This window comes from Tursiops truncatus, chromosome 20 (assembly GCF_011762595.2).
Source record: "Tursiops truncatus isolate mTurTru1 chromosome 20, mTurTru1.mat.Y, whole genome shotgun sequence".
Taxonomy (NCBI): Eukaryota; Metazoa; Chordata; class Mammalia; order Artiodactyla; family Delphinidae; genus Tursiops; species Tursiops truncatus.
This window is the reverse complement of record NC_047053.1, coordinates 16440659-16459983: the sequence shown is the minus strand read 5'-3', so window position 1 is coordinate 16459983 and position 19325 is coordinate 16440659. Positions and strand designations below refer to the sequence as shown.

General features: G+C 54.4%; 1 protein-coding gene across 2 annotated transcripts in view; it reads left to right on the top strand.

Moving 5' to 3' along the window:
• Positions 1-19325, top strand: part of KSR1 (kinase suppressor of ras 1) — a 151164-nt gene that overhangs the window by 107239 nt on the left and 24600 nt on the right. Inside the window, exons 3-9 of one of the 2 annotated variants that reach the window (XM_073798360.1) lie at positions 2377-2524; positions 6836-7295; positions 9786-9790; positions 12312-12372; positions 15796-15879; positions 17479-17540; positions 17635-17741. In XM_073798360.1, the coding sequence (XP_073654461.1) occupies positions 2377-2524; positions 6836-7295; positions 9786-9790; positions 12312-12372; positions 15796-15879; positions 17479-17540; positions 17635-17741 (927 nt within the window). Of the gene's footprint in view, positions 1-2376; positions 2525-6835; positions 7296-9785; positions 9791-11549; positions 11763-12311; positions 12373-15795; positions 15880-17478; positions 17541-17634; positions 17742-19325 lie in introns of those variants that run through there. The other variant, XM_073798359.1, reaches the window with a different exon arrangement.

Below are 19325 nucleotides of genomic sequence, written 5' to 3'. Positions count from 1 at the left end.
GGTGTGGGCAGGGAGGAAAGGAATAGAAAAGAAAAAAAAAAATCTGAATTTGCATTGTAGTTAGATTGGGGATTGGGTTCCTAGGCTTGTCTTTGTCGTCATCAGTCCACCTCCATCCCCAAATCAAGCAGATACTGGAATCTCCACGGTCCGTAGAACTGCTGAGTCATCACAGCCTTGGGGAACCGCGCATGTGCGGGTGAGCACTGAGGGCACCCTAGGGAAAGGTGGAGGGTTGTTTTGTGCAGGTCAACATCACTTCCATTTGCTCTCCCCTGACAATATTGCCAAATAGCTTTTCATAGTGAAATGAGGGCAAAAGATGTCAAAATTGCATTTCAGTGAAGAGTGTTATTGAAGACAATAGAGGAAGACACATTGATTGAACAAAAGCTTCTGCCCTGGGACCATTATCTAATCAGCCTGCTCTGTGTGCTGTTCTTATCCACGGTTTCCCGTTCCCTTTTTATCGTCTGGAAGGATTTCTGACAACCAGGGGTTTGTCCAAACCAATGATGAGCTTCTGGGTGCTTTGGGGTATCTGTTTATTTCTCATTTTTGGTGTGAGTCATTCTAAACAGCCATGAGATTCTTTCCCACAACCCTGGAGACTGAAGAATATACATACAAGACACAAAGGTGGGGAGAGGGGACACGGCCAGACACCAGGGGCCACATGCCAGGCCTCAGATGTGGCCCCACCCCCCAGGCATCACAGAGCCCCCAGACCATTGCCCTAATGACTCAGAGCCGGTATCTTCATCAGGTTCAGTTTTGACACTTGAGTTTAAGGTTTATAGCACCACGGATTGACCGACCATAACATGGCTCTCGTAAAATTAGGCACAGCTGGCTAATAAAATCAATGAAAATCAGCTTAGATCAAAAACTGCAAGCTTAGGGCTTCCCTGGTGGCGCAGTGGTTGAGAGTCCGCCTGCCGATGCAGGGGACGTGGGTTCGTGCCCCGGTCTGGGAGGATCCCACATGCCGCGGAGCGGCTGGGCCCGTGAGCCATGGCCGCTGAGCCTGCATGTCCGGAGCCTGTGCTCTGCAATGGGAGAGGCCACAGCAGTGAGAGGCCCACACACACAAAAAAAAAACAAAAACAAAAACTGCAAGCTTATACGAATCATTTGATGTGGGATATTTGGCCTTCCCTGTTATAGAAAATCTGGAAACTCCAGAAAGGGGACAACACCCGCACCCCCCGCAGCCCCGCAAGCTCACCACTGGTCCCATAGCTCTTTGAGCTTTCCCTCTGCTGGGCCATATCTTATTGCATTGCAATAACTTATTTTCACATCAGTCACTCCACAAGCCACTTGAGGCCAGGGACGTGTCCCATTGTTCTGAGCTCCAGGCTCCGTATCCCATGTGGCTCAAAGTAATCAGAGCCGGAGGGGTTTCCCCAGTCCTTGATGAGAGGAAAGAGCATAAGCTTTGGAGTTAGGCCTTGATTCAAATATTCGCTCTCTGTACTCATTTTCTTTGCTGTGTAACAAATTACCATGAACTTAGCTGCTTAAACCATCCCTCATATGTTAGCTCCCAGTCCTGCAGGAAGAAGACTGGATGGAGAGGTCCCCACGGGCTCGTCCAGCTTCCCTGCTTAGCAACCTGCCCGGCCAAAGTCGGGGTGTCAGCCAGGCCGGCTCTTACCTGGAAGCTTTGGGAAGAACTCACATCCAAGTGCGTTCAGGTCTTTGGCAGAATCCACTTCCTTGTGGCCTCAGGCCTGAGGTTCCCTTCTTGCTGGTCCGCCAGGGGCCACTCTGTCTCCTCGAGGCCACCCCGTTCCTTCTGTGTGGCCCCTCCCTCCTCAGAGTCTGCACCAGTCTTTCCATCCTTCGGGCATCTCACTTATGTCCGCTACCTTGAAACCTTGGAAGGGTGCGACTGAGAATCAGATAAAGGACCTACACTGTGCTTGGCGAGGGTTAATTCTTTGTCATCCTTCTCTCCGTCAGTCAATTTTATTTGAAACCTATTTTGTCTGATTCAGAGACAGCAAAATTGTAAAGGGCTATCTTTATCTGAAGTACTTGTCGTTCTAAAAAGTCGTGGTGTTTCATCATTCTCCTGTGTAGAAGAATAAATAAAAAGAGACGAGAAGGGAACACACTCTTATCAGAACTTTTCTGGTATTTTCCTTCCTTTCCCCCCAACCCCAAGTTTTGGCATCTCTGCTTCAGCTGCTGTCTCAGAGCGCTGGGGGCGGGGGCCAGGGCTGACTGCTGGTGTCCTCGGACAAGTGGAGGCTCTGGGTCAGAGGCCAGCCCGCCAGCAGCTGGCCCCTGCCACTCAGCGGGAGGCTGGCCCGGCTGGGAGGAGGGTGACTGCTCAGCCGGCGCTCCGCCTGTCCTGTGCCTCCTCAGGAGATCCTCTGCGAGCTCACGCTGGATGCCCTGCTGGACATGAACGAGGCTAAGGTGAAGGAGACGCTGCGGCGCTGCGGGGCCAGTGCCGAGGAGTGTGGCCGCCTGCAGTACGCCCTCACCTGCCTGCGGAAGGTGACAGGCCTGGGTAGGTAGGACCAGCCCCATCGTTTCCCTCTCCCTCTCCCTTGGCCTGAACACTGGACTTCTCTCCCAGGCTTGGCCTGGTTCCCTGGGCGCCAGGGCTTTTGCTGGGATGGATGACGGGGTGGGGCCGGTGTGATCAGGGTCTCTGGGCCAGCTTGGAACGGCCAGGGTCCACCCTCAGAAAGCGTGTGATGGACCTGACCCGAGGCAGAGGGCTCTCCCTGAGACAGAAGGCTCCCGGATCCCAACTGGGCTGGATGAAGCTTGAGCCATCGTTAGGAGCCCCGGGCTGGTCTGCTGGGCAGCTGCTCCCCGTGGAGCACCTCTGTGGGGCTCTGTGACTCTTCTGTAGTTTCCTGCAACCCAGCCCCCTCCCTCCCCTCTCCCTGCCCTCTCCCTCCCCTCCCCCTCCCCTCTCCATCCCCATCGGCCAGCCGGCTGGGCTGTGTGCTCAGAAGGGCCCGCGCTGGTGTGGGCTCAGCCTGAAGCAAGCCTGAGGAGAGAAACTGTACCTCGTTTGAGCTGTGAGTGTGGACATGGCCGCCTCAGGCGAAGTGTATAATCCTGGCATTATGAATAATGTTCCTCGGGAATTATTTGCAGGCTTTCTAAATCTTGCCCTGGAAACAGCTTCAAATGCCCTGACTTAACGCTCCCATGACCACCCAGATAAGCCTTTAAAATGCGCCTGATGAATGGAATTTGCTCCATTTTTTAACTCGCTGAGCCACTTGTCTTATCTCTGTCTGCCTGAAGCTTAAGGAAGGCTCTGAGGTTTATATTCTACTCGATTTTTTTTTTCCCAGAGAGGACTGTGCTTAATTTCTTCCCTGGCCCCATTGTACCAAGTCTTCCTCTGAACACAGAGCCCAGAGCTTCACTTAGTTCGGAAAACCTCAACACATCTGGCCTCTGGCAAGTACCGTGGAGTAAACAGGACAGGGACATGGTTAGCAGTCTTGTCCCCACGTTTTACAGAGCAGGAGACTGAGCCCAGAGAGGGTAACCAAGGACACACAGCAGTGGGTGGCAGAACTGTGACTTGAGCCTCAGCCTTTGCCACCTGTGCACGTTTCACTGTCTTTTTTCTTTATGTCAAGAGAAAAGATATTTCTGATGGATTAATTTAGCCATTGCTGTCAGTCACCTTCAGACAACAGTCAGAAAAAAAAAAGAAAGAAAAGTACTTGCCACCCAAGCTGGGAATCTGGGGGACCTTGTCTCAGCCCTCCCGCTCTATGCCTGCATTAGAAACAGTTGTAGAGGAGCCAGCCATTGGGTGGTGGTGACCCCCGTGTGTTAAGGCTGCTGTCTGTCCATCCTGGGTGCCAAGATAGGAAGATCACTAATTTACGAAGCACTTCTTACGTGCCAGGCACTTGACACACATGTGGCAACAGCCTTTTTTTTTTTTTTTTTTTTTGTGGTACGTGGGCCTCTCACTGTTGTGGCCTCTCCCGTTGCGGAGCACAGGCTCCGGACGCGCAGGCTCAGCGGCCATGGCTCACGGGCCCAGCCGCTCTGCGGCACGTGGGATCTTCCCGGACCGGGGCACGAACCCATGTCCCCTGCATCGGCAGGCAGACTCCCAACCACTGCGCCACCAGGGAAGCCCGGCAACGTCCTCTTAAGAGGTGGTGGTGAGCTCCTTTTGTTGCTAAAGCATCCGAGCACTGGAGGCCCTGGATGAGTTGTCTGGGGTCCCACACCTGACACGTGGCAGAGCTGGGCTTTGCACCCAGTTTTCTTCCTCAGAGGGTGCTTTTTCCACTATGTCCCCGAGGAGGTCCTGGGCAGAGAGTCTATTCCAGGTGCTTCTTTCTCATTCCATCTCGGCTTGTGATACCCCTACATCCCCAAGAGGGACCCACCGCACCCCAGTCCAGGACACGGGCAGGCAGATGGGTCTGCCCAGTAGTGGCTGCACTTCGAGTGTACCTGCTGGGGGCTGGGTGGGTAACTGTGATCGCCCTGTCTCTCAGGTCATGCAATCAGAGTCTTCATGGCACCCGACAGGGCCAGGTGAGAGCAGTCAGGCTGCAGTAAAGATAGACTGTGGAATTAGACTGCCTGGGCCTAGCACTCTGCTCAGCCACTTAGAACCCACGGGACCCTGGCCCGTTATTTAACCTCACTGTGCCGCATCTTCCTTATGAGTAAAATGGACATAACAACAACACTTCCTCACATAGAATTGCTGCGAGGATTAAATGAGTTAAGGATAAGTACTTAGTCTAGAGCCTGGTGCATATTAGATGCTCTTTTCAGTATTAGGCCTGTGAGGTCATGGAAAATGTGGATGTCTCTGGTCTTAAGAAACGTAATGAAGGATGTTTCTTTATGCCAGTGGCTGGTGAACAGGAGAAGATCATGCTTGCTGATACTCCCTGTCCTTCATCCATGGCAGACATCACTAATCAATCCCTGAGCTCTTCCTACTTAGTGACTCCAGAGTCATTCTCAAGCAGCCACACTGCCAGTTGACTGGTGTTGACATGCACAAGAGCCATTTGCCATCCATGAGCTGGCTCAAAGCAGTGGTGATTAAATAGACAGTTTGAAGAATCGAGGGCTTGTTTCCTTTGGTGGCAGACTTGCCCGTGAACCCATGGCACTCATTCTTTCATCCCCTCAACAAGAGTGTGTCCAGTGCCTCCTATAGGCCAGTTTATAAATTAAAGTGTAGGTCTTGGCCACAGTTCTAAAGGAGCAAGCCTAAAGGAATGCACAGACGAATAACTCATTCTCCAAGTTGATCCGTGAATAGAAAGTCACCATGCAGTGAGGTAGCAGGAAGGGCATTTGAGGAGGGGATGGAATGGACAAACCCTAAGAACTGCGAAGGATGATCCCTCTCCACCGTCTCTAATAGATGGCTCTGTGACCTAGGCTTGACCACCTCTGATGGCAGAGAGCTCATTACCTCCGAAGGCTGTGCCGTTATAGGTTGTTCAGCATCGGTAGCCTTGGGGGAGGAGGCCCAGTGCTGTGGTTGAGATCGAGAGCTCAGTTCCCATCCCACTGCTTACTTAGCTGTGTGACCTTGGCAGTGTACACAGCCTCTCTGAATCTCAGCAACCTCACCATGCTGGGCGGATTTAGGAAGACAGGGTACAACTCGCAAAGTAGAAGGATTACAGGGTGAAAGTTCATTTTGCCTTGAGTCAAAATCTGCCCTCCTGTACTTTCCAGTCATTGATAAATACGAGGGAGGTGTCTTCTTCCCCACAACAGAGTCTCTGTGGACGTGGGTCCTTTCTTCCTGCCCCTACCCCTTCACTATCTCCCCATTTCCTGTAAGGTCAAACCTCAAGCCCTTGGCAAGACATCCAAGGCCCCTCCGGAGCTGGCCCCAGGTGGGCTGACCCTCCAACTTCATCTCTTGCCTCTCCCTGGTTTGTCCTGACCTCTCAAGTCTTGTGGGACGCGGAGTCATTGCCCGAAAGTGCTGTGTGCTCCCTGCCTTTGCATGCACTGTTCTCTCTGCCTGGTACACCTTCTCCACGTCTTCCCCAGCTGGCCCAGCCCTGTTGCCACCTCCGCTGGGAAGCCCCCTGACCCCCAAGCTATTTAGGGTCCTCCTCCGCTGTACCCTCTCAGTCCCCATGCGTCTCTGCGTCAGCACGCCGTGTTAAGTGTCCGTCCCTCTGACTGGACTCCTCAGACACCACGGATGTGTCTTTTTTTTATGCCTTGACACCCGGCATATACTCGAATGAATGGACAGGCCGTGTCATTGAGTTGGAACCCCTGGAGCCTCAAGGCCTCAGGCAGAGAGTCACCACGAGGACAGCCAAAAGTCACTCAGAGGCTCCTCTCCAAAGGAAGTGGCTGTTGATCTCTTTCTAGCTGGATCTCTTTTCTAGTAAATTCCCAGGGCAATTTGCTGTCGGAAGGTCGGCGCAGCCTCTTTTCCCGATGATTGAGTTTTCTTGGAGGGGAGTTATCCCTTCGCACAGCCCAGCTTCCCTTCCCTAACTCTTAGGTTAGTCACCACTTCCCTCTCTGAGGTCTCCCACTCTGGGGATGGGTTTCCTCGCCCGCTCCCCACAGACCTGCCAGCAGGAGCCCTGCGCATTCCCTCTCTGGTCCTCATTTTCCTCTCTGTAAATTGGGGACGGTGATATCTATGCTGGTGCCCCCGCAGCCAGCCAGATAGTGTGGAATTTAGTGTGTGTGCACCAGTGGCCTTAAACAGGTGAAGGCTGGCAGTTGGAGCCTCCGCTAAGGAACTGTGCTCCTGGGTCCTGGCCACCTCACCTGTGAATCCCTCCAGCCCCAAGCATCTGTGACTCGACTTCTTGGCCCGCAGGCGGAGACCACAAAGAGGACTCGGGCTGGAGTCCGTCGGATGCCCGACGGGAAAGTGGCTCTGGGCCTCCCGCGGACAGCCTCTCGCCAGCCAGCCTGCCCTGGCCCCCAGGAAGCTCCCAGCTGGGCAGAGTGGGCAGCGGTGCCCAGGGCCCACGCTCCGTCTCCGTGTCCGCTCTGCCCACCTCGGACTCCCCAAACCCCGGCCCTGGCGAGGGCCTCGCGGACGCCTGTATCTCCCTGCACACCAGCGGCCGACTGACGCCCCGCGCGCTGCCCAGCTTCATCACCCCGCCGACCACGCCCCAGCTCCGCCGGCACACCAAGCTGAAGCCGCCCAGAACGCCGCCCCCGCCCAGCCGCAAGGTCTTCCAGCTGCTGCCCAGCTTCCCCACGCTCACCCGCAGCAAGTCCCACGAGTCTCAGCTGGGGAACCGCATCGACGAGGTCTCCCCGATGAGGTAAGTGTTCCTGCCAGGCAGGTGCTGAGTTTGCCGTCTACTGAAAGTTCTGTCTGCAGTTTTCTCATTGTAAAGGTAACACAGGCTCGATTGAAAACGGACCAAATCAGCCAACATAGAAGCTGCAACGTGAAAAGTGAAAGATGCTGCCATCTCTCAGTCCGTTCCCCAGACTACCTTATCAGTTTGGGCCGAATCCTACTAGATTTCTTTCTGAACACACACACACACACACACACAAACACACACACACACACACACACACACACACATGCACGCACACACAAAATGATACCATGTGTCAGCCAGGTTAGATTGGGTTATGCTGCAATAACAAATACCCCCAGATCTTTGGGTCTTAAAATAACAAAGATTTATTTCTTGGTCATGCTACCTGTCCGTCACGGTCAGCCTCATTTCAGATTCCAGGCTGGGACATTGTCTAGAACATCCCACTGTGGCAGAGGAAAAAAGAACTTTAGATGTTACAACCGAGTAATTAAATGCTTTTTCCTGAAAGTGCCACTCACCATTTACGGCCCTACCCAAACAATGGAACCAAGGAATGTCATCCTCCCATGTGTGCGGAAGGGGGAATTAGAATATCATGTTGAAACCACTAATGATTATCAATTACTATGTACTCTGTTCTATACCCTATTTTTTTCAACTTACCTTTATTTCTGAGCACTTCATGTCAGTACCTCTTGAAACACCTCACTCTCTTATTTATTTATAAAAAAATTTTAATCTGTTTATTTTATAGGTAGTAACAGTCACATAGTCCAGTATCCAAAAGCTTTGTAGCTTGTGTAGAGCTTTGTAGAGTATAAAGTCACTCCCTACCATTTTTCCTTTTCCTTTCAGGAGCCAACCAGGTTATCAGTTTTGTATATATCTATAATTATTCAAACGACCTCATCTTTTTTTTTTTTTTTTTTTTTTTTTTTTGCAGTACACGGGCCTCTCACTGTTGTGGCCTCTCCCGTTGCGGAGCACAGGCTCCGGACGCGCAGGTTCAGCGGCCATGGCTCACGGGCCCAGCCGCTCCACGGCATGCGGGATCTTCCCGGACCGGGGCACGAACCCACGTCCCCTGCATTGGCAGGCGGACTCTCAACCACTGCGCCACCAGGGAAGCCCTACCTCATCTTTTTAACTTTTTTTTTTTTACCTCTTTCCAGTGTATAGTTTAACTAATTCCTCCCCTCTTGATGGACATTTAGGTTCTTTTGCTATTACAAAAATCGCCCTTGTCAATATACCCTTGTGGACAGGGCAGAAGGGGAGGAGGGAGTTTTCTTTGAGTGCCTCTTACCTTCTTGTACTTCTGAGGGTTGGAGACCTGGCCCCTCTCCTGACATGGTCTTTTTTGGTCTCGCGTGGGCTTGTTCCCCCATCCCAGTGCAGGCTATCTTGGGTCCCTTATGGGATAGACCCTGGACATCTCTGATGGTTTTGAGTGTGTGTCACCCAAGGAGAGAAATCTACCTGTGACCTACCTGCCACTCTCGATCAGGCTGTCCTGCTGGGGCCTGGATCCTCCCTCCTCCCCCCACCCCCGAAAGGGCTGAGCCTTCCTCCCCCTCTGGATCTTCTCTCAGGAAGCACAGTGATAATGACCATGTGGAAACATGGACACGGGTCCATCAGAGGGCATCTCAGTGGGCAAACCCCAGTGCATCTCTTTCCTCATTTTTTTCCCTTAAAAGAGTGTTAGGAGGGCTCTGGTCTCACCCCCAGCTCTGGGTAGAGAACAGAGCCTCGGGCAGATGACACTACTTCCTCAGATCCCAACGTTGGTGAGCTGGGCCTTGGGCCCTGAGATTCTGAGTCAGGTCCCCACAAAGCCACCAAAACTGGCACTGACATGGGTGCTCAGGCCACCCTGCTGCCCTCAATGAGCCCTGAGGGTGGACTGAGTGGCCTGGGTTCCTAGCTCTCTTCGTCCCTGGGACAGCGGCACCCCCGGGAGGCATCGCTCAGGGCACGTCCTGGCCTGGCCCTGCTTGGGGGCTGCCTCTCTGCTCTTACAACTGTCCTCCTCACCTCCTGCCCCAGCCACTTCCTCCCTGGCTGCCTGAGCCCCCCTCCTGCCTGGGCCGAGCACCCCTCCTTCCAGGGCTCTGGGCAGGGCTCCCACACCTACAGGCACATGACCTTGGGAGACTGTGAGCCTGTTTCCTCAGCTGTGAAATGGAGTGAACTCTAATTACCATGCAGGTGGCTGGCGAGGCTTAGAAAAGCTAATGTATTAAAGTGCAGGGTATAGCTCCATTGTCCACTGGTGGGGGACCGGGGGAGCTACCTCTGGCCCTTCTCATTGAGGAAACGTTCCCCGGTCACTTAGCCAGCCTGGCCCCATGCCCCAGGCGCTCAAAGTCCTCGTCCGAGTACCCTGCCTGCTCCCACCCAAGGGCTGATGTTCTGGGAAACACCAGGCCAGTGCGGTGACATAATCCTACTTTCTGTCTTTTTTGTCTCCTGCAGGTTCGGTAAGAGTGATTCATTTTCATCCCCTCTGCCACCCAGGAGTCCTGTTTGTGTCGCTGTCCCCATCAAGGGTGGATTTCTTCGACCCTCTCTTAGTCTGCTGGCCTTTCCATGGTCCAGAAGCAGAGATGCTGGGCAGGAAAATAGCTCTAGGACAGGGAACCTTCAGGTGACGAGGTGGCCCAGCCAGCAGCCGCTCTGAGAAGCTGAGACCTTGAGAGCGTCACAGTCCGCGGACAGCCCTATGGGGGGGTTCCACTTGCACCTTGCTGCTCCCCCGCCAGGTGACCTCTGACAGGGAGTGTTTACCAGCTGGGCTGCCATGGTGACGCCTCGCTCCCGGGAGAGAGGCACTGTCTGTCCGGTGTAGGTGGACGGTAGCCATAAGCAGAGCCTAGCTGACGTCTCGGGACCCCTCTGTTCAGGAGAGGAACTTCCCTGGAGGCAGGAACGTGGTCGGCTCTGAATGAGGCCCTGAGAGATCGGAGGGTGCGAATATCCTCTTGGGAGGGGACGAGGATGCCTAGGCAACCTCTGAGTCCCTTGTCTGCCTCTGGGTTGAGAGCTGGTTCTTGCACGTGGCTGTGCTGTCAAAGTAGAGGGAAGTGACCTCTGGGGTCTGCTTTTGATGGTCTCAGTGGAAATGCAGAGACGTCTGGCTTTTGCCTGAGCAAAACAGCTTATTTTTGTACTGTCCTGAGCTGGCTAAGCAGAGTGATGAGGCTGTCAGCAGGGTCTTAGACATGCGGAGGGGCAGTGACTCTGCCAGAATGGATCTGACTGCAGGACCACCGGGGTGAGAGAGGAGGGAGGGCGCACGTCCCTGTCCCCAGGGCACAGGCAGAAACTCCCAGGGCCCTTCCCAGAGGCTTGGAGGAGAATCCAGCACTTGCATCCCTAGGACAGCCTGGCCCTGCCATTCCCAGCTGCTATAGTAAGTCAGGGACCATAGCAGTGAGGCTGCTTCCCCAGTTTTCCAGGAAGGCAGGACGAGGCCTTCAGGACCAGTATTTCATCTCCATCAGGGACAGCCTCATCTCACCTCCCTCCTACCTATCCCAGGCCTGTGGCAGACATTACAAATCAATCGTAGGTTGCATTCAGAGATAGATGGTTAAAATCTCATTTTCCCATAGTCTGTTTCTCCTAGACTGGCAACCTAACCCCTTTTTGACCCATGTACTTTGATGGCTTTGGCTACTGACTGGGGTAGGGTGGCCCCCGCCCCCAGGACGGAGTTGGGAAGAGGCAGCCCCATGGCAGACGTGCTGGCGAGATTGTGGGTTCACCTATCAGGGGGTGGCAGAGGACTTTTCGTTCCGATCAGACTCCCCCCTTGGTGTAGGAGGAAAAGTCAGTACCTCCATCACTCCCTTCTCCTGTGGCTGGGTGTGTGGTACTTGGCCTTGAGTGAACCATCACTTATTGAGCGCCAGCTGTGTGCCAGGCCAGCATGGGGTGGAAGCCTGACTCAGAGGGTATGAGATGGCCACAGATCACTGGAGCACTGTGTTCCTGACCTTTCTGGGGCACAGATCTATTTGATAATTGGATAAAAGTGTAGACTCTCTTTCTAGGGGAAAGCACACATCATTCCGCTTACCAGTCCAGAGGGTTCCCAGAGCCCCTGAGGGTTCCCATCCATGGGCTCAGTTAAGAACCCCTGCTCTAGGAGGAGATAGGCAGTGTTGAGTATGGGCAGAAGGGAGAGGGGGGAGGGGGGTGCCCTGGTGGAGGAGGGGAGATGGGGTTAGACATGTGGGCTGCTGGTGGATGGACAGATTGCTTTCAGCTGCTCCCCTACTGCTTGCCCTATTATACCACGAACACCAGGGATGCCTGTTCTTATGAGGAAGCCAGGATTGGAGAGAGAGGCCAGGGTGCCCTCTAGGAAGGCAGGCAAAGCTCGTGGCCTGAGACTTCCCCAAAGGCTCAGACTGAGTGCCCGGCTGGGGCTGGACTACGTGGGAGCAGGTAAAGCTTCGCCTCGTCTTCCCTCTGCCTGCCGGGCTCTGGCATTGGTGGCTCTCAGAGCAGAATCCTCAAGGTGCTTGTGACTGGAAAGCTAGGTATGCCACAAGGCCGACCAGCCTCAAGCCCTCCGCCAAGGGTCAGGCAGCTTCTGCTCGCTTCCCAAGAAGCAGCCAGGATTGGTGGCCTGTGGGTGCATCCGCAAGGAAGTGCAAGAGACGGGGGGGAGCGGAGCTGCTGTCCTCACCTTGGCTTTGCCTCCCGCCAATGCTAGAAACCTCACGGGGACCATTTCTGAACTGTCTGCGGAGGCTAAGTGGTACCATTTGTTTGCGGGGGGGCCCAAGTGTGAGGCTGACCACACTGGCCCCCTCTGGTCTCGCCTGGCCGTCTCTGTCTTGATTAGCTGCAGGTTCAGGGAACTGTCCCTCTGCCATATGGCGGTCCCTCCGTACCGCCCTAGCCTGTGATGTCTGAGACAGAAGGTCACAGGCACACGCCGTCCCCAGCAGGGCCCCCTCGGCCTGCCTGACCTGGCCCTTTTCCCCGCAGATCTCCTGCACGGATCCCCACAGATGGTACGAAGGGACATCGGGCTCTCGGTGACACACAGGTAGGCCCAGCTGGGCTGGGGCGGGGAGGGGGCACAGAGCTGGGCTGGGGCCCATATAAGCTGAGCCCCCACCAGGGGGTCGCTCTTCAGTGCGTGGGGAGGGGCTGTCCTGACTCCCGTCTCTCAGGGCTCTTTGCCTCCGGTCTGTCTGTCCATGCCTCTGTGGACACGACCCGGCACCCACCTGGAGCCCCTGCCTGTCACCAGCAGCCTTTGGGACTTGCTGGGCCCTTTCCTGCCCCTCCTTGGGTCTCTTCCTCAGTCTGCTGGGGAAAAACAGGTCCCAGGAGAAACAGGGTCAAAGGCCCAGGGAGGGGCCGAGAGCGTCCTCTGGGTCCAGCACGGCATCAGTTACGTGGACATAACTGGCCACACGTCAGAGCCCCGTGGAACGTGCTGAAACTCCAGACCCCATCCCTAAGGTTCTCGGGTTGCCAGTCTGGATTCCAGCAACTTCCGGTGACTCTGGCACTCACGCAGCTGGCGTGACTGATGTGGGCCCATAACGTGGACAGCCCAGAGGCCTCGGCCTCAGCGCTCGTGAGGCTGGCGTGTGCTGCCAACAGCAGCTCCGGGCGGCGTCTCGTTCCGCCCCGCGCCGATGGCCAGCAGGATGGTCCCTTGGGATGCGTGGTGCTCTGGCCGCCCCATTAAAGGATGCTGTGAACACAGCAGGGCCCACTCATTTCCCCCCGGAGCGTGAGCTGCACTCCAGCCTGTGCGGGAGGCCAGCCTCGGATCCTCACCCAGCGGTGCAGACTCGGCTCGCGGGGCTTGAGTCATTTGCCCGAGGTCACGTGGCCACCGAGACGCTGCTTGAGCCCCGTGGCTGGTGCCCAGGCACCTCTGTTGAGAGCCTTGGCAGGGCCGGGACGCCTGTACCCCGGAGCCTCGGGGAGGAGAGCCTCCGGCACCAGGGGAGGCTGTCTGAGTGAAGGTCTGAGAGCCTCCCTCTGTCCCACCCGGTGTCCAGTGCGATCTTCCCAGCCGTGAGAGGGCAGGACCTCTCCTGTTCCCTCTCCGGTGGGGACCCCCCCATCGCCCATCGGCAGGAATCCCTCCCAGCCTCAGTTTCCCCCTCTACGGCTGGGACTTGCTCTCAGTCCTGTCGTGAGGGTAAAATGGAGTGAAGTGCATGTGGGGCTCACGCGTCCAGCCCTGGGGAGCGCTGGGTATTTAACCTCTGCCTCTAGCCGGAGAGAGGCCGACTTAGCCAAGGGACACCGGGATCAGTTCTGTTTCATTTTTGCCCCGGCTGCCCCTGGTCGCACAGAGGATTTGCCAGCTGGACCCCGAGTGCTTCCCATGCTGCCGCTCCCTCCACCCGGGCAGCAGTACCCCTCTTGTCTGGCATGGCCAGGCTGCCCTGCCTGCCTGGGTTCCGGGCGTGGGTATGCGACATCACCGTCATACCCTCTTGGTTTTTCTAAATTCATGATCCAGGCCTCTCTCGACAAGAAGCTCTGAAGGTTTTTGGTCCCATCGTGAGGGGAGAAAACCGTCCCATGACGCTCACCCCGCCCCTTCCACCTCCCTGGCACCTGCCCCTTCTCCGGCCGAGCCCCGACTCTCATTTCCACCTGCTTTCAGGACTTCCTGGTGGAGATCATCTCACATACCACTGAGCTGCTCCCCTTCCCCCCATGTTGACATGAGAGGAGATTAAAGACCAGAGAGAAGGAGGGTGTGGTTCCCAGGTGGCCAGATCCGGGCTCCTTCAAAAGCGTTCCAAGGGGGTGGGCGTCTTTGTCCTTTTGCCCCACAAGCTCCCATCTTGACTGAGTAGAAGCAGTGACGTTCAGGCCCACAGTCCAGGCTCTGCACGTTCATACAGCACGCGAGCGACCCCCCCAGATCCCTGTGAGGGGAGAGTGCTGGCCTCATCTGCAAAGGCTTTGACCCATCCCACAGCCAGTAGTTGGCAGGATTCAAAGCCAGTGTGGTCGGGCCCCAATGCCCACGCCTTTCCCCTTATTTTCTGGCCCAGGGGTCTCTTATAGAGCCGTGCTCTGGTTCAGAGACCTGGGGCCCCGGGTCACACAGGGACTGTGTGACCTCGGGAAAGTCACCTAACCTCTCTGAGCTGGTTTCCTTGCTTGTGGACTAAGAATCGCAGACCTGCCTAACTCCCAGGGGTGGTCACTCCCAGGAGTAAGCTAATGTTCATGGACGCATCACAAACTGTTCCCCAAACACTGTTGCTGTTTGTTCTGTTGTTACTATGATATACAACGCTTTAAAACATCTAGTCCTCCAAAAATGTGAGTTCTTTCTGCCCTCAGGCCTCCCCACCCTATGAATGGACCTTGGACCTTTTCTCTGGAGGATACCACCCACTCTCTCCCCATCGTCCTTTCCAATATATCTTTTGTGTTTTTTTTAAAACTTTATTTAGTTTGGATTGAAATACATTTATAATTCAAAGCTCAAGAGGTCTGAAAGGGTATATATATGACAAAAGTCCCGCTGCTGCTGTCACCAGGCCCCAGTTCCCCCTGTAGGCAGATCTTGGCTCTTTCTTGTGTGTCCTTCTGGAGATATTTTTATATAAGCAAAGACATATGTATATTCTTCCGCCTCCTTTTTTGTTTTCACACAAATATTGCATATATTATACACACTGTTCTATCCTTTGCTTTTTTTCTTGTTAAAATCGAGGCATAATTTATATAGAGCTAAGTACACAAATAAATTCTTACATATGTATACACCCACGTATGCCACCCAGAGGAAGATTCAGAGCCTCCACATCCCAGAACGTTTTCTTTGGCTCTTCTCAGTCCGCAGTGCTACCACCCAGGGGTACTTTTCACTTCTGTCATCATAGGTTAGTTTTTCCTGTACTTGAACTTCACATAAGTGGAGTTGTGTTGCATTGTACCTTACTTTTTTCACTGACAGCATAATTTAATGATCACTGCCTATTTGTGCAAAAAGAGCTTCCTTATTTTACTTTCCGGCTGCGTGGTATTCGGTTGTGTGCACGGATCATACTTTATGCAGTCAGTCACCTGTACGCCTAAACGACACAGCTTGTTTCTCGTCTTTTCTGCCACAAACATGCTACAGTGAGTAACCTTTTCAGTGCGTCGTTTGACACCCGTGGGAGCATCTGTTGGATGAATTCCTGGCGCTGGAATCGCTCTGTGTGCGCACTTAGGATTTTGATTGCTTTTGCCGAATTGCCTGCCAGAGAGCTGGCGTCGGTGACCACACCAGCTTTGGGACTTTGGCAATGAAGACTTTGTGACTAAGAAATCTGAATGCCTGGGGGAAGCAGTGGCCCCTGGGTGTCCCTGCCCTGCCTGCGAGAGGGTGCCCGGGGCTCTGGGATGGAACCAAGTCTCCTGGTCTCTCTGCGGCTTTGTGGACCCTTCTCCATCCTGGCCCCTCTGAGCATTTCTGTGTGTCCACCCCCTGCAGGTTCTCCACCAAGTCCTGGCTGTCGCAGGTCTGCCACGTGTGCCAGAAGAGCATGATGTTCGGAGTGAAGTGCAAGCATTGCAGGTGATGGGCGGGGCGTGGCAGGGGTGGCAGAGGGGAGCAGACTCCGTACTTTTAGTTTAGTAATAGTCTTGCTACCTGATTCTTGGCCTTAGGTCAAGTCGGAGTTCAAAGGAACTCCTTTGAGAGTTCCTAAACCTATTCATAATCTCAGCACACCAGGGAGTGATCAGCCCTCTCTAGGAAGATTAAGGGAGCATCAGACACAGCACTCTTAGAAGAAGGGAATATTTGAGGTGGGCTCTGAAGGATGAATAGAAGTTTCCCAGGTAGACTAAGGAGGAAAGAGAATTCCAGGCCAAGAGAGCATCTTGTACAAAGGCAGAGAGGAACGGCAGGACTGTTCTGGAAACTGTAAGGAGTTCTGAAGTCAGCCTTACGTGTTAGCACACAAGGAATGGGGAAATGGGGACAGGGAATGGTAGAAACAGAGAAGTGGCTCATGGTACTTCCAGAAGAGAGTGAGGGGAGAATGTAGATTCTATACAAATTCAACATTTTTTCCTACTGTTGTGGTCTCTGGTAGGAAAGAAAGGCAAGGATAGTGAACAATGTAGGGTGAGCAGAGTCTGTCCCCTGCTGTCTGGCTGCCCTCACCTTATAGAGGATGGACCTGGAGTCTGCTCCCAGTCTACTTCGCCCCTGTGTTGCTGTGTGACCTGGGGCAAGGTGCTTGCCCTTTCTGGGCCTCATTTTTGTCAGGTATACATCTGGGAAGATGATTCCAGGTCTCTCTATCCATCAGGATTGCTCCAAGGATCTGAGCTAGTGTGTATAGTTAAAGCGTTTGGGCTCCTGCCAGACTGTAGGTGATGGGTCTCATGTGTGTCAATTGGCTAAATTGTGGTTAGGAGAGTCATCAGGAAAACGCAAAGGAGATGCCAGACCTTTCTCACCAGTCTAGGTCTTTTGTGGCTCCTGGCCATTTGGCTTTAAATTGGGGACCTCCAGCACCCTTTCAAGTAATACCTTTCATGCAGAGAGTACAGGATAACCTCTGAGCCCCAGGCTCTCCTGCAATTGCAGTGAAGTTGGTAGAGCCCCAGCCATCGGCCCATTTGATCAACGAGAACCCCAAGAGGCGGTTCAGCCGGCAGAACCAAACCAAGAATCCAGCTCTTTCCACTTCTGCCACTCTGGTCCTCAGACCACGTGGCCTGTGTAGGAATGTAGCAGGAGGGGCTGCCCCTTGCTTCCCTGGGACCCTTTGGTAATGGAAACATTTTCCTTCTAATTCATCTCTTTTAAGTTCAGACTTGTCTCAAGCTTTCTGAACACGGGTAGAGGGTCTCCTTTTGTTTAGAAAAGAGAAATCGCTGTGTGACCCACAGCAAGTTAAAATGGGTGTAATCAAACGTGCTTTGACGTGAAGATTGGGCAGGTGATAGCAGGAACACGGTCGTACGCAACAGATAGTAGCTGCTAGTACTATTAACATCAGATGTTCTACACGCTTAAGCTCATGTTTGTTGAGACATTTGTGGGAGCTGAGGCAGTCATGGTTGAGTGTTGCACAAAACTTCCAGGCAGTGCTTCCGAGCCCCTGCGTGTGTCCCGGGGTCCCGTGTGGCTTTCATGCACTGACCCTGCCTTCGTTACCAGGTTGAAGTGTCACAACAAGTGTACAAAAGAAGCCCCCGCCTGTAGAATATCCTTCCTTCCGCGTGAGTGTCCTGCGCTTCCCCCTTCTGGATTTGGGGTGCATCTTTCTTGAACCTGTTTCCTGCTGATGGTTACCACGCCCCTCTTTTTAAACAGTACCCAGGCTTCGGAGGACAGAATCTGTCCCCTCGGACATCAACAATCCGGTGGACAGAGCAGCTGAACCCCATTTCGGAACCCTCCCCAAAGCACTGACCAAAAAGGTATAATGTGAGGCGAACCCTCACCCAGGGTTCCTTTCTGTGAAGCACCCCCAATGGGGAGGTCCAGCAGGGGAGCAGGATACTGCAACCCGGGGTGTGTGGCCAGAGGGAGGCCTTTAGGGATCCCATATTTAGCCGTTTCGTAGATTTCCCATTTGTGTCCAAATCTTAGTTGTGTGCCCATACCCCCCCTCCCCTATTTTGAGCCACCATTTCCTGAGTACTTACACTGAGTCGGGAACTTTTTCCATTGATACCTCATTTGATCCCCACAGTAGTTCTGAAAGTCACATGCTGATGTCACCTCCATTATTTTTCTTTCTTCGGCCGCGCCACACGGCTGACGGGATCTTAGTTCCCCGACCAGGGATCGAACCTGCGCCCTCGACGGTGAAAGCGCAGAGCCCTAACCACCGGACCGCCAGGGAATTTGATATCACCTCCATTTTACAGATGAGGAAATTGAGCACGAGGTCCCCCGTGAATGAGAGGCCGGCCCAGGGTGCATGGGTGCTGTGGGGGGCAGGCCCGTGGGGTTGTGCTCCCGTCGGGCCCCTGACGCCTGCCTTGGCGGTTGGCACACAGCAGGCAGCGAGGAAACGTTTGTATTGAATGCTGAGCGAATAAACAACCCCGTGAGGCAGCAGCTGATGCCCCTGCTGTGTAGACAGTGCACCGTGTGGCTCAGAAGGGTGGGTTGATTCATCCAAGGTCACACAGCTGCTGAGTCGGGGCTGGGATTCAACCTGCCTCGAGCTAGCCCCCTGCCCTGGCTGGCCTGGCCTGACTGGGATGGAGGGTCTGGCCTTGACATGTGAGCGGACAGAGTGAGGGCCAGTGGTTGCAGCCCCCTCCCCGCTTTAGCTTGGCAATAGGCAGTGTGGGTGGTCGCTGGACAGCGAAGCCCACTGCATGGCTTTGGTGGATTCCAGAGTCTACCGTGCATCCCAGAGCCTTGAGGGCCTGCAGAGGAGAAACCGGTTGAACGTAGCATTTAACCCAGCTTGGCCCCAACTTTTTTGACCAGGAATCCCTCCCCAACCCCCTGAGGAATTGGTGTGTGGTCTGGGAAACACTGGTCAGGCCCAGGGTCCCCCCCTGATGTAGACTCAGTCCCCCCAGTAGCCCTCCCTCAGGTGGCCCTCTGGCCTTGCTAGGGCCCACGCCACTGAATGTCCTAGCCGGCAGGTCCCCCTGCTGAGTGGAGGGAGCATTTATTAGGCACCCACTGTTACCACCCACCAAACAGAGGCTTGTCAGAGGCTGAATTTAACTCGTTAGAAGAGCCTCCTCTGTAGCCAGAGCAGAGCCAGGCCCTGGGTGTATGACAAGCAGGTGTGGTCCTTGCTCTCGGGGGACACACACAGCGTGGTGGAGAGAGAGTCTTCAGAAAACCACCCAAGACGCCTGCAGCTGACAAACCGTAGTTCAAGTGCCCTGATGGAATGTGCTGGGAGCCATGGGGGGATAAAGGGGAGGAGCACGCCTCGGCCAGGACTGGGGAAGGACTTCGGGGAGGAAAGGACGCTTGAGCTGGAATAAGAAAGATGAGAGGAGCCCTCCAGGGGATGGACGTTGAGGTGC